The sequence below is a fragment of the Cygnus atratus genome, chromosome 19, assembly GCF_013377495.2.
Source record: "Cygnus atratus isolate AKBS03 ecotype Queensland, Australia chromosome 19, CAtr_DNAZoo_HiC_assembly, whole genome shotgun sequence".
Lineage (NCBI taxonomy): Eukaryota > Metazoa > Chordata > Aves > Anseriformes > Anatidae > Cygnus > Cygnus atratus.
Window position 1 is genome coordinate 8,709,262 of NC_066380.1, and position 13,384 is coordinate 8,722,645.

The following is a 13,384-nucleotide window of genomic DNA, read 5'->3' on the forward strand; positions in this document are numbered from 1 at the left end:
TCTCTCCACCTTCCAAAGAGCCCTGGGGCTGGTAACTAAAGAACTGGACGTTTAGCACTGAATCCATAGACAAAAACTCAGATATTTGCTATATGTCTCTCTGATACCTGTGTGAATGCAAGAATTCTTGATGTCAAGAGCTGCACGATGGCTTCTTTAAGGCAGGGGATTAAGTCCTCAGGCTTCCTGAATTGAACAGCTTTGACGAATTTCTTCTGTTCTTTTTAGTGTTTTGGATTAGGTTGAAATTAATTCTTCCTTGGGAATCAAGAAGTATTTCTTATAACTCTCTTAGCTCCTCGAAAAGGGCATTACATGTGCCTCCCTCCTCCAGAGTAAATTGACCATGTTTTGCAAAGAAGTCTTGTGAAAAGGTTTTCAGTGGAAGAGAAGGAAGAAACAGCGAAGAGGTTGGTCTGATCAGAAGCTCACGGAGGAGCGATGCAGTTAGTTACCTGCCTGAGGCTGCGGCTTAGCCAGACCCCCCCAGCTGTTAACGGTGTGCCCTCCACACAAGGCCCTGCCATAGCCACTGCTGTCCAAAATGACAATGGAAGCTTCTACAGATTGTTCAGATGTCTAGTTAGAGCCTATTTCACGTATGACCAGAATGTGCCACTGTCCTTAATCTGGAGTGAGCTGACGTGATGCAGCGTGGAGCTGTGCCGAGCTGCACGATACCAGAGCTGGAGGGGCCACAGAGAGGGATGGCAGCAGCACGGCACCAGACCCCAGCTCTCCGGCTCCGTGTCGCACCGAGCCCATGGGCAGATGCTGCAAACAGACTCTGGGCCTGTACAGCTCCTCTCTGCCCCTTGTTTAGGCGAGCAGAAGGGCTGTGTGAGCCTCCAGGGCACACGTGGGGACGTTGGGAAAGCTCATCCCCAAGGTCACTTCTTCTGGGAGGGATTTCCAGCAAGCATTCAGTACTTTGAATCGAGGGAGTTTGAAGACACTCCAGTAGCTTCTACTGTTTCAGGAATTTCATCAGCATTTTCCTAAGAAGTCATCAAGACGAAGGCTTTCTTATCTGGATATGCAATCCTGTGGTGAAGTCTGATGTGCAAACCCAGGATTACATAAAAGGAATGGTTCAGTTAACCATAGTATGGTGCAAGAATTTGCCACATCAAATGGCACTTACAGGGGATGATTTCCTATGATCCCTTGCTGTTTGTTTCAAGTTGTTTTTTTTTTTTTGAAGAAGAGCCATGGTAGGTGTCATGAGCTAAAAGTCTTCCCTATTTTGTAACCAGCAGTATCCCAAACAACAAAAGGAATGTGCCTTTCTGGCAAGTATGTCTATCCTTGCTCCTTCCTTTTGTATTGGGACAGGATGTATGATCTTAGCATGTTCTCATCTTCCCAGAACTGCAGAAACAAAGAAAAGCGGAACAATTTTTGCAGATCTCGTGCTGGGACCAAATACATTCTGTCCCACTCTCATGTAATTAGTAAAAAGAAGTTAAGCAGATGTCTCAGATAAAGCCTGCTGTGTGAATAATGATAACCAGTCTTGTTTTTCTTCCCGTAGGCTACTAAAGAAGACGAGGGATGATCTAGTTGGTACCACAATGCTTACAGCTTTCTGCTCTGCAGCTCCTAGAGCAGAGTCCCCATCCATCAGCACTGTCCCTCTAAACTGTCCCTCTGGCAAACTTTGCAGATGTGTCACAGTACTTACATTTCTATGCACCAACACTCCAGCTACCCGACTGTGGCACAGCATCTCAGCTTTGGAGGTGCCAGAAGGAAAGGTTGGACAGAAAAAATGCCTGAGAGCTGCACCACAACAGTGGCTGAAGGACACCACCAAGGTACCTGAGGACTTTGTCCAAGGTGCCAAGGGGGCCGCAAGAAACTTCTAATGCAGATTGGAGGTGTCTCAAAATTGTTCCGGTACCATCACATCTGTGGTTGCAATTAGTCAAGAAGCACGCACAGAGTTTTTTGCACCGAGGTTCATAGCAACTCTAGGAGATCACAGGATGGAGGCTTGAAGGACTGGGACTGAGACAGCCACACTGAGACTGACACATGAAGGAAAGCGACAGGAAATGAATCCATCTCCTTTTGGGGATGAAGAGGCACTGAAGAGGGTTCCTGTTTATAACAGCATTAATCAAGCATTAGCACTTTTTGGTTGGTTCCAAAGAGCAAAATTACTTCAGGAATAAACTCCACATGGTGAACAGCTGGCCACAACTGCGGACACTAAGAATACAGAAGGAACAAAACCCAGTAGCATCTAAAGATCCCCCAGTACCAGAGAAGACTGAAGAGTCTTCACGGCACAAAGCTCAGGGAACTTTTTCCTGGTACCATTTCATCCATTTCACCCCCAACTTCATTTGATGCCTCCCCAGACTGAGGGTTCGTTTCCTTTCCTTCTGCTATTGTTAGACTGAGCTTTGGCAGAGGAAACACCTGGAATTAGATGTGAGCTCTCAGTGGCTGTGAAGATGTCTTCACTGATGTGGTGCAAGGCCTGCACTAGAGGGGACTGAGGCCTCTGCCAATGAAAGTGATGACAAGAGGGGCTGGTGATGCAAAATGGGCCCAGATGGTGCCAACTGAGTCACACATTTTGACTGAGTCAGTAATTGGCACAGAAATCGCTCTCAGGGGATGGTACTGAGGGCAATGCCAGAGCCAAACACAGGGTTTGAATCTTCCCCCTTTTAGTCAATTAAGGCTTTGCTGACAAAACCACTGCCCTAAACCCGTATTCGTTAGCCCAAATACTCAGAGGTCAGCCTTTCAAACCTCATTGATCAAGTCTACAGCCCCAACTGCTGTATTTTGCCATACTGAGTATGAACACCCATCACAGTGGTGGGTATCAGCTCAGGCTGAGCATGTCGGCCAGCAAGGAAAGGCTCCAGAGTGATAGACTATCTTCTGCTGACCTTGGCTTCACTGCCAATGATCGAAGCTGCGTTACAACTTTTACACAAAGGCAAACAAATGAAATCTAAATGTTGTAAAAAAAAAAAAAGCTTTGGAGGAACTAGGGATTTTCTCAGGCTCTACACTGTGCAAAAGGACGTTTAGGCCTCCCTCGCCGACTTAAGCGTGTCACAGAGGAGGTGCTTCTCAAGCCAACGTGAACATACAGATCTGTGAGCTTAACACCATGAATGCGACTTCTCCAGACAAGTTCAGCAAGGAGGCTGCCTCCAAAAAGAACATACAAATGCATATGAAAAGCAGGTATGCTATGTCAAGGTAACTTCAAATTTTTGAATTAAATTCCTTGCCTGGGCTTGTGCAAGTCCAATCTGTCTGTGCAGCAAAGAAACTGCATTTGGAATAGAAATATCTCTGTATGTCAGAATAACAATAAGGCACAGTCTTAAATCTGAAAACTAGAATTTAAAAGGCTTTTCTTGTTTCATTTTGTATGGGTATTATGCTGGTCACAGTACAAGTGATAAAAGAGTACTATCAGATTAAAAATAATGTATTTTTCTAAAAATTGTCATAGCTGTTATAACTAACACCTCGAGTTCTCAGAACTACAGTGTTAAAACAATCCAATTTGCATTATGCCTTTGATGATATTTGCTCAGTTGTGTTCCTCTCCAGTTGAACAGTATTAAAAGACTGGTATTTTTCCTTTCAGTATTTTCAATAATTAGTGTTTAAAGTAGCTCCTCATTTGAGCTTTGTTCACTGGTAACTGAAGTCCAGCTGAGCTATAGGGATGTTTTTTTAAAAAAGCTCACTGGAGTTTTTAAAAAAGAAGAATGGAAGCATTTCTTTGCAGCTTAATTATGTGTATTTTAAGCTCCAGTTGAGATGACAATGTTGTTTAAAAACTTCTTTCTACTAAGGAAGTTACAAATGTAGCCTGAATTGATATAATTAAAGCAACTCCAGAACAGCTCATACTTTCCTTCTTAACCTGAATTTCAGTGTTGACAACACAGGGTTTTCTGACTGTCTTATGGTTTTCCACCATGATTCCAGAAATTGCCCCCAAATGCTTTAAAATGGAATACAGATATCAGAATTTCTGCAGAGTTCTGCAGAATTTCTGAGCGAATCTTCTGTGTGTTTATATCACTAACTCATCCACAGGAACTTTTTTTTTTTTTATTTAAACACACTGACCTTCTCTGAAAATACCCAAAAGCACATTGAAGTAATTGTAGCTATGATCTACTCAACTGATTGAAGTTACTTGGGGATGTCCCTCTTCAGACTACAACACGAAGAAGCCATTAGCTGAGCACCTCATGATTTTATAAACTCACATCCATCCACAGAAAGCTCCTCTCCCACTTGTGATAAAGTGGCATTACATTCAAGGTTGGACTAGATGATCTTAGAGGTCTTTTCCAACCTGAATGATTCTATGATTCTACCCTTGTTTTCATATCTACATAGAGGAACACAAAAGAATTCAGTCACCCACCCAACATGTGCAACAGCACTCCCAAGAATCTGGTTCCTACCTCCCTCCTCATAACCCCTGGACTCAGCAGCCCCTCCACAGCAGTGCTTAAGGAAATCAGCACTCACATAGCATTCAGAATATAGAATAACCTACCTACCTTCAAAGGTACCTACAAAATTAAAGTATACCTAAGAGTATTTATGTTCCATGCCTGAAGGGCTCTTCACTCTCCAAATACATATGAGCTTCCTATGGCATATAATCCTCACTCCTAAGAGTCTCTGGTTAAAATAATCTGTGCAATACCTCAACATACTGCTCATAACCAACAACTGATGGGTCTTCCGACAATGTCTGTTTCAGTCTTTAGCACTAGCTTTGTTTAGCCTAGATAGGGAAAACCAATTCAATGGCAAGACACTGTCAAGACCATTACTGAGATTGCATTCAGGTAATTGCAATGTGAGCCAAATACTATGGAAAAAAACAAATGAAGAAAAAATGCCAAAGCCTGTAACGTCAATAACATAATGGTTCAGCAGCCAGCAGGCTGATCAATACCTAGACAGATATTCATTAATATGAACATAAAAATCTCGTTTAAGAAATTGCCTACCTGTAAGGAGAATATGGGTCAAAGCATGTCTTGGTGACTTCTGTTATCTCTGGGTTACAGCATTCCCCACCATCAAAGTTGTATCTCTCGTAATTACAATCCATGTCACACACACCATTCTGCTTCTTCTTGTTGAAGAGTGTGTGGCGCACATGTCGGCAATCTCCTCCGTCGTAGCCAGTCAAGGTGTGGTTGCACTCGGGATCACAGTTCTCATCCCCGATCTTGCTGATATCGCAGTTGGCCAGGATGAGTCGGTGGCGAAGGGAAGAGTTCTTCACCTCCAGCACCTCCAGCTCCCAGGTGATGTTGTAGCGGCTGAAAGCCTCGTTTAAATGCTGATGCTGGAACTCGATCTGCTGCTGGCTGACAGTGGGGTTCTGGTGCTTGTCATCGTAGAGGTTTACCACACGGTAGCGAACTATTTTGTTACGGCGGAAGCTGGGGAGCTTGTTGTAGCTGGCAATGACGTCCGTGTTGTCACAGACTGTCTGTCCGCAGAGAGGAGGCTCTAGGCTGGTATCCAGCAAATAGCCATGATGATAGCTGAACTTGTTCTGAGGACTGCTGCCATCCTTCATGGGAGACCAGGTGTTTTTCACATTCAGTAAACTGTCTTGAAGAACTAGCTGAGGTAGAGGCGTGTCTTGTCTGTGAATTGCCTGGCCCATGTCCAACAAGATCTCCTTCTGAGACCGGGCTGTCCTCCAGAGGCTGAAGTGCTCTACATAGCCCCGATAGTTCTGGTTCAGGGCATTTCCTCCAACCATGAGCACCTTGCACTTCAAGGTCAGAAGACTGAAGATGCTGCCCACTTGCTCCCCACTTGTGGCTACCTGGGCACCATTCACATAGAGTTTCATCAGGTGCCCATCATATGTGGCAGCCAGATGCACCCACTGGTTGGGGAGGTAGCTGCGATGTGCTGCAATGGTGGTAACTTTGCGAGCACGGTCCGTCTTCAGAGAGAAGAAATAGCGGGGGTCTCTATTCCCCTGGTCACTGACGGTGTTAATCCCCAGGACCCATCCTCGGTCACGGGAGGTGTAAGAACATTTGTCATAAAGTCCTATGTGCCCCCAAAAAAGAAATATGAATAAATAAGGATGACAGAATAAATAAAGAATTTAGTCTTTAAATTGTATAAATCTCTCTCTACGTATAAACACACACTCACCTATGTACATTAGAAAGTCAGCGTACACGAAAGGCATTAAATCATCCAGAACATGACTGTGGGAGGTCATGTTAAGACTTGCTATTAAAAGTGAAGATTTGCCAGTGGCATGTATGAATGGGATTCCCCTCTCCTAACCAAAGACCAAAATCCTTTTGCAAATTTATCGGCACAAAGTTGTACTGTCTTATCTTCATTCAAGCCATACTTCACTGGCTGAAAATAACGCTCTCGAGAGGCAGCCCTTGGTAGCCTCACTCACAGCACTGCACCCTCCATCTAGCAAGGCCCACAGGGGCAATAAGCATGACACCTAACCACCACACAGTTCGAGAGACACCGAATGGCTGGGATAACCTTGGTAGGATCAAGCACCCAAATCTTGCAGAGATCAAATGCATTGTGTTCAGGCTGCCTTCAAATTCATACCCATAAAAAACCAGTAAAGAAACGGCTTGCACTGGTACACGCCAATGTACCTAATGGGTTTCTCTTGTACACAAAGCACAGATCTACACCTAAAGCTCCCTCCATTGGTCCTCAGCTCCAAAAGATGAAAAGAGCCCACTCCTTCCCAGCCACAAGGTCTGTGGTCTGTGTCAGACACAAGGTCTGACAAGTCAAAGACATATATTTCCATCTTTCAGTTCTCAAAGGCCATGGGCTGCAGAGACCCCTTGACTGAAAAAATAATCGTTAGAGCCTTCAGCGCCAATGGCCTTCCTACTATCAGCACGTAGAAAGCGCTCCTTCCCCCAAGCCTTCCATTCCTAAAGCCTAACCGAAAATCATAAATCTCTGACAGTTCAGTCCTCATGAAAAGACTAAATATCCCCTTACCTCACCCCTGCACCCTAACCCTCCCAGCACTACAACCAAATAACATCTTCTGCTTCTGACTAAGTTGCTCAACAGCCATCTGTTAACAATCACTCATTAACAGTGCAGTCTTGTCTAGTATCAACAGAGCAAAGGTTACAGGAGCATTCACTGTATTTTTCCTCCCCTCTCCCAGCACCCACCTTCCCCCTCGCTCCTCACACCCTTCCCCTTTCCTCCTCCTCCCCCCGCAAAAAAGTCTTCTGATGGGAAAGTTAAAAAAAATTTAAACAGGGCTTTTTTCTGCATGCTGGTATTTTGCTAGGGACTCTGAGCTCCCCCTTTTCCTGTTGCCTTTGGAAGAGAGATCCCAGGGTTCGGAAGGTAATGTGTTTATTCATCTGTAGGGCGCACTCAGTTCAAAACCTTCTCGAGACCAGCTTCTAGTTTATACTGCTACTTCTGATCACGGGAAAGGAGAGGAGGAGGAACAGGGAAGGAAAAAAACAAAAATGCTAAAAAAAAAAAAATGACATTTGCTGGGATGGATGTTTACCTGAGAAATTCATTATATGAAAGCCAAGCTACCAGGGACTTTCTAGAGTCAGGGATCTCCTGTTTTTTGAGGGTTTTTACATTTTCTTTATGGAATAAATACTTTTAGCAAGCATTCATTTTTGAGATGTATTAGAGCCCATAAATGTCTGCATTTTTATGAATCTCAAATGAAGGTATTTTCCAATGGTGGTTTCCAAAGACAGTTGGCAAATTCCAAATAAGCCATAAACAAAGAAGTTATAAAAATGAGACATAAAAAGTTGCCATCCCAGTATAGCAGGCAGGGGTCTCTGGCAACTGGGCAAGGATGGAAACAGTTGTCTCTGGGTGTGAAGAGAGATCGGCAGCATTACAGGAGAGACACAAAGCTTTCCTCCTCTGGGAGACTGCCTTCTATTGATTCTCCCCCCTGCCCCAGAGAAATATTTGGACGTGCCCTATATAGAGGTATGGCACCCATGCAAGCCAGGGCACAAAAGTGAGGACATGGGATGTTCCAAAATACACCCAGTTCTGGAAAATTAAAATTCTGTGGGAGTCCATTCTGTTTCAATAACTTTCTGTTATTGAATATCTTTTGTTTCCAAGGTGGGAAATACTGAAGAAAGAGAGTAAAAGCATATCCTATAAATGGAACCCAGCGTGAAACAAAGCCACCTCTCCTGAAAGGAGACCTTTTTATAGGTACACTATGATCTCATCTTATCATAATAAGACCATCAGAGCTGGTCAGACATTTTTTAACAGAGCTTTCTCCTGCCACCTTTGCAGCCCAGCATCAGAGTTCTCCAAGCCTGTGGGCCCAGGGCAGCTGCACATGCAATAGCTGCTCCACCTGTGTCTTGCGGCGTCCAAGCTCCCTGCTGTCGGACGGAGGGCTGGAAGTCCTGGAACAGCCTTCTGGGGTCTCCAGCCCTGAGGAAGTCCACCATACAGTCTTTAAGGGTCAAGTTTTTTGGCTTTTTGTACTGACCAGGGCTGGAAATATTCCCATAAAGAACTAATAAATTGTTGTGGAATGGAAATTCAGTTTCCTAGCCAGGATTAAAGAACATCTTCCTCTCTCTCTGAAGTGCTGCATGATGCTAGTGATTGACCTCAGCTGAACAGATGGAGCTGCTGGAGGAATACTACAGAATAGTAGCAATCCTCCCTTGCCTTTGAGCATTTAAACCCTGATGTGATGCAACGTGTCTTGAGTTTGGCTCAAACAGCTGCCATCAATTCAAGATTTACAGGGAGCCAAAGGAGGGCAGAAAAAGAAAAAAACAGCGACAATAGGGACACCACTGAACATGCCAGTATGAAAGCTGCTGAACTAAAACAGTCTACTATTCCAGTTCCTTACATTTTCTAGTTTAGGGCGAAGGTCATTACTGAATCCATATGTCGCATACAGTATTCTTTTCTCAAACTTTTACTATTACATACATCCAACTCTTGATGAAAAGATGGATTGATCACAATACCTTCAGCAGCAAGACTTGTTTTATTCTTAAGAGAAAGGAAAAAGAATACGAAAAGGGATGAGAAACCCGCACTCCCTATAACTTGCACAGTTGTGCCATTTCTTTATGACCTTCTTTTGCTTGTATGCTGTACCTACTTTCCCAGTCCTTTGCTTACTTTTGGCTTTAGACTACGAATCCTCCGGCTAAGGGAGTGTCACTTTTCCGTTTTGTCCCCAGCACAATGAAACTAATTTCAGCCGGGACTTTGGATGTCATAATAAAAGAATTTATTACTTCTTCTATGACAACTAATAAGGGCAAAACCATTGGATGAGGGATATGTGAAATAATTGCCAGAACTTCTGAAAACTGAATAATTTGATGTTTTCACAATTTATTTCAATTTAGTAAAAGGTTCCATAGCCATGAGTTATTTCTTAGACATAATTAAGAACATTTCAAACAAGAAGAGGCCTCTTTTACCCCAAACAAGGCTGTTTTTGAGTAAAATCACCCCCTCACAATGGTTGACACTGAATTTCAAAATTCAGCTGTGACCACAACCAACATTTACATGAAAAACATACAGAGTTTAGATGCTCATTTACACGGGGAATTCTTTACAATAATGTGTCAAAGGACATTTTTAGCTACTTGGTGTCCCTTAAGAAACCAAGAGTGGTGTAAAGAGGCCTCATGGTAAATGAGACTCAAGCCAACGACTGCAAAACCACAATTTGGCGAATATGCCTCAAGTTTCCGAGCCAAGAAATGGTGCGAAATAAAACTGATGTTTGTTTTCCCCACAGCAATTAGATTAAAAAAATATGTACAAGTCTCATACAGCAGCAAACAGTTTTCCTCACTTCTGCTTGTCTTGAGTTGCTAGAAGGGGATGGAGCTGCAGCTGAGAAGAATACTGACAGCCCTTCTCACCCCTCAGTCTGAGTGATTTTTTTCCCTGTAAAGTTCCTGTTCCTGAAGCCCGGAGGATTAAAACAGAATTTATCTTTTATTAAAAAAAGAAGAGGCACTAGTTCAGCTTTCCAGTAAGAGTCATTGGTAACCGTCCTTCCGCACAGAAGTGAGTCACTTTTCAGACGGCTCCGGAGGACTGCGAACACATCGGGATGCCACGTTCCTGTGTGCTGAGCCGGGGGGGCCTCCAATGGCCCACCAGGCTCCTTCCAGCCCCATCGTGTTTGTCTCATGCAGGAACAGTAAATTCCTAAGCACCAAGATACTTGGGACTGCTGGAAGATTAAACCCCAAAGGCCCGGTGCCAAAAGGCAAATAGGGAAAACCAGAAGTACAGTCTCTCCTTTTTCTTTTCTTTTTTTTTTTTTCAAGCAAAATATCGCTTTTTTGGCTACCAACCCACAACTGCTCCAGAATACTACTGCTCATCACACCTGACCTCCTCCAGGGAGCCCCAGCCATGATTTACACCCCAGTTTGTTCCCAGGCCTTCACCAGGACTCCGAGAGAAGGCCCTCCACGCGTAGGCCCCACGCTCTGGGCTCATGAACCACTGCTCCGGGAACAATGTCCCAGGTGAGGACACGAGGCTTTGCTGTAACTGAGCTCCGTAGCCAAGCTGACGATGTTGAGGTTGGAGCAAAGGATTATCAGGAGCAGCCACAGAGAAACGGGGACTCACAGCTAGAGGCTGTAGCTGCTGGAGGCGTAAGAAGCTCTCTCCGTGGGCAGAGCTTGAAAGAAGAGGCCAAAGTAGCCCAAGCAAGCTGCTGTAATCCATTTTAATATTATCAATAACAGACTCCAGGCCTCCCCTGGTCGCCTCAGTGCTGTTTCTTGCATCTTGCTAACAGCAATCTTTCCACTAATCAGCCCAGCCATTACCTAAGAATTTATTTCTTTACGCAGAACAAAGTTTTGCCCCTTTGCTGAGCAATAGGAAGGGAAAAAAAAAAAAAAAAGACTTGGACTTGTTATGCTTTATTTTCCAGGAGCTGAGGCTGGGGGAAGGGGAAGAAGGAGGTCAGTTCGACTTTGAACACATCAGGTGTGCTGTGGAGCCCGTCATAGCGGTGCAAGGCAGAACGGAAAACAGTGCCCCGCACTTCTGAAAGTTGGCCGTGCCTGTTTTGCTGGGAGACTACAACCAGAGGTGACAGGACTCAGTTATGAAAGGGGAATTTAGGTCAACAATCAAAGCTGCAGTCAGGGGGCCCAAGAACAGGGAGCTAAAGGTTGGAGCTGTTTTTTTCTTTAGCATGCTTTAATCGTTTAGTATCAAAGCACAGAGGAACGCTTGAGAGAGCAAATATTCTACAGGAACCTATAGAAAGCTTTTATCTGTCCAGAGGAAAATAATTAAAACCGACAGATTTGGGTTAAGTATCCCCATGTTCCATGCAATTGGATAAGTCAGCGAAGATCCACTGGAGCAGTTCTTGAGTTCTGCACTGGATATTTCGTGGTATGATGTTAAACCCAATATAGTTTTACAAAGGGGAGAAATAATCTCTCCTTTCCTTTGCTGTGCTTCTCCCAACCCCCAGCTTCCTTCCACAATAGTTAAATAATTCAAAGTCCAAAGTACTTAAGGCAACATCTCTGTCTATACCATTTCCAATGCAGCTAAGAGGCCTCCTGAGGTCACCCCCTGAGATGAGTTGTGTCTCAGGCAAACCACCTGAGACTTGCTCAGGTGGCAATATACTACTTAAGTGAGGAAGAAGGGGATGTTTGCTGCTGCTATCAATCTAGCTAAATTCAGACCAGATATTACCATTTACAAGCTACGCAATAGGATTCAGATCCAAGACGGAAGGATGGAGTTCTTTTCATTTTGACATGAAAGGCAAGAACTTCATCCTGTAGAAAGAGAGAGCCTAATACAGCTAAGACTGTCTAATGTTGAGAATTTGGTACAAGGCTCTTTGCAATACCAAAACCTTTATATCATTGCCATTTAGCATTAAATTAAGCACATGTTCTGTACCATTTCTCTAACTCCCAGCCACTTGTACACTCAGCAAGACACCTTGAAGCCTGGAAGCAGGGAGGCGAGAAAGGCTAAAACAGCAAACATGAATTTGTAGTGGCTTGTTAGTTACAAACATTACACAAATCCTTCCCTTCTGATAAGAAAAACATGTAGGCTGCAACAGAGCAGCCACTGGCATGGACAATCATATTAGTGACACTTCACTGAGCCTATTGTGAGAATATACCCGCTAACAGTATATAAGAGCTTACTGCAAACAGATCTGGTAGGCTGGGGTTAGTGAGAAATTATTAGATTGTGAGGGATTTGAGGTGTAAGTGAACACACAAGACTGCCTAACCAGATGGCACAGAGCAGTGAGCTTCAGCCCTTGCAGAAGTGTAACAGGGTCATCCTTGGACCGGGTACTGCTTTTGCAAGGGCTTCTTTGTATACAGTATCAGCATAAACAAGTATTAGTGGGAAGGTTGGCTTCTTATCTAGATCTCCCTAAGCATTTCACAATAAAGCTGCAGAACCAGTGGAGACTGGTACTTGGTTAACAAACTGTGGCTGTTTATGATCCAATAACTACGTTTGGGTGGGCTTTCAGGTGGATAGAAAAAAGCACATCCTTCACAAGGGTCAAACTTCAGGCCCTGCTATAAAGTCTAGGAGCACAGGAACATTCCACAGAACAAGAGTAAGAATTTTCTAATATCTGAAGAACAATTTATTTCTCCTGCCTTGTTCTCAGAAACAACCGAATATTTTGGGCTGAAGCTTGGAAAACCAGTATGTGTCCATGTTATTAGAGATAAGCATAACACATGCACACATGGGGACAGTATTAAGATAGTACAGGCAGTCCTTGTTGGGATAGTACTTTAAGTGATCAACTCTGCAGCCACTAGTATATTCCTTTTGGGAATCACTGGTGTATGCCATAAACATGGAAGGCTTTTCATCGGGTTTGATTCAGACAAGAATCAGGTTGGTGGCTGCCAGTTTTAGACAATTTGGTGTGGTCCACTGATAATAAAGAAGTTTGGTGTTCATGAAAACCCAGATATCCTTCAAATATAGACAGGGAATGGAAAGCGCTCAGTAAATTTGTTGGTTTGGCTCAAAGTTACTTGAACACCTTTCAGCTTCAAAGCTTACCTATGCTCACTGGTCAGCAGACCCGGGTTACGAATTAACCATCCTATTGTAGCTCAGGCAGCATATTCACCTTTAGGGAAGTTCAGCTTTAACATCATTCCCACTTTAAAAGCAGATGTTGCAAAACATATGGATGGATACATATCAAGAGACATGAATGAAAATCATCCATCTTTCACAGGCACACACAAGTAACACTTGCAGAACTGGAGGCACACACAAACCTACAAAGAGGACAAAATAC

General features: G+C 43.9%; 1 protein-coding gene across 1 annotated transcript in view; it reads right to left on the reverse strand.

The window, feature by feature from the left end:
• The window catches only part of PAPPA (pappalysin 1), a 181,035-nt gene that overhangs the window by 149,088 nt on the left and 18,563 nt on the right, over nt 1–13,384 (reverse strand). The window contains exon 2 of the mRNA XM_035564695.2: nt 5,019–6,087. Coding sequence (XP_035420588.1) covers nt 5,019–6,087 — 1,069 coding nt within the window. The remainder of the gene's footprint in view (nt 1–5,018; nt 6,088–13,384) is intronic.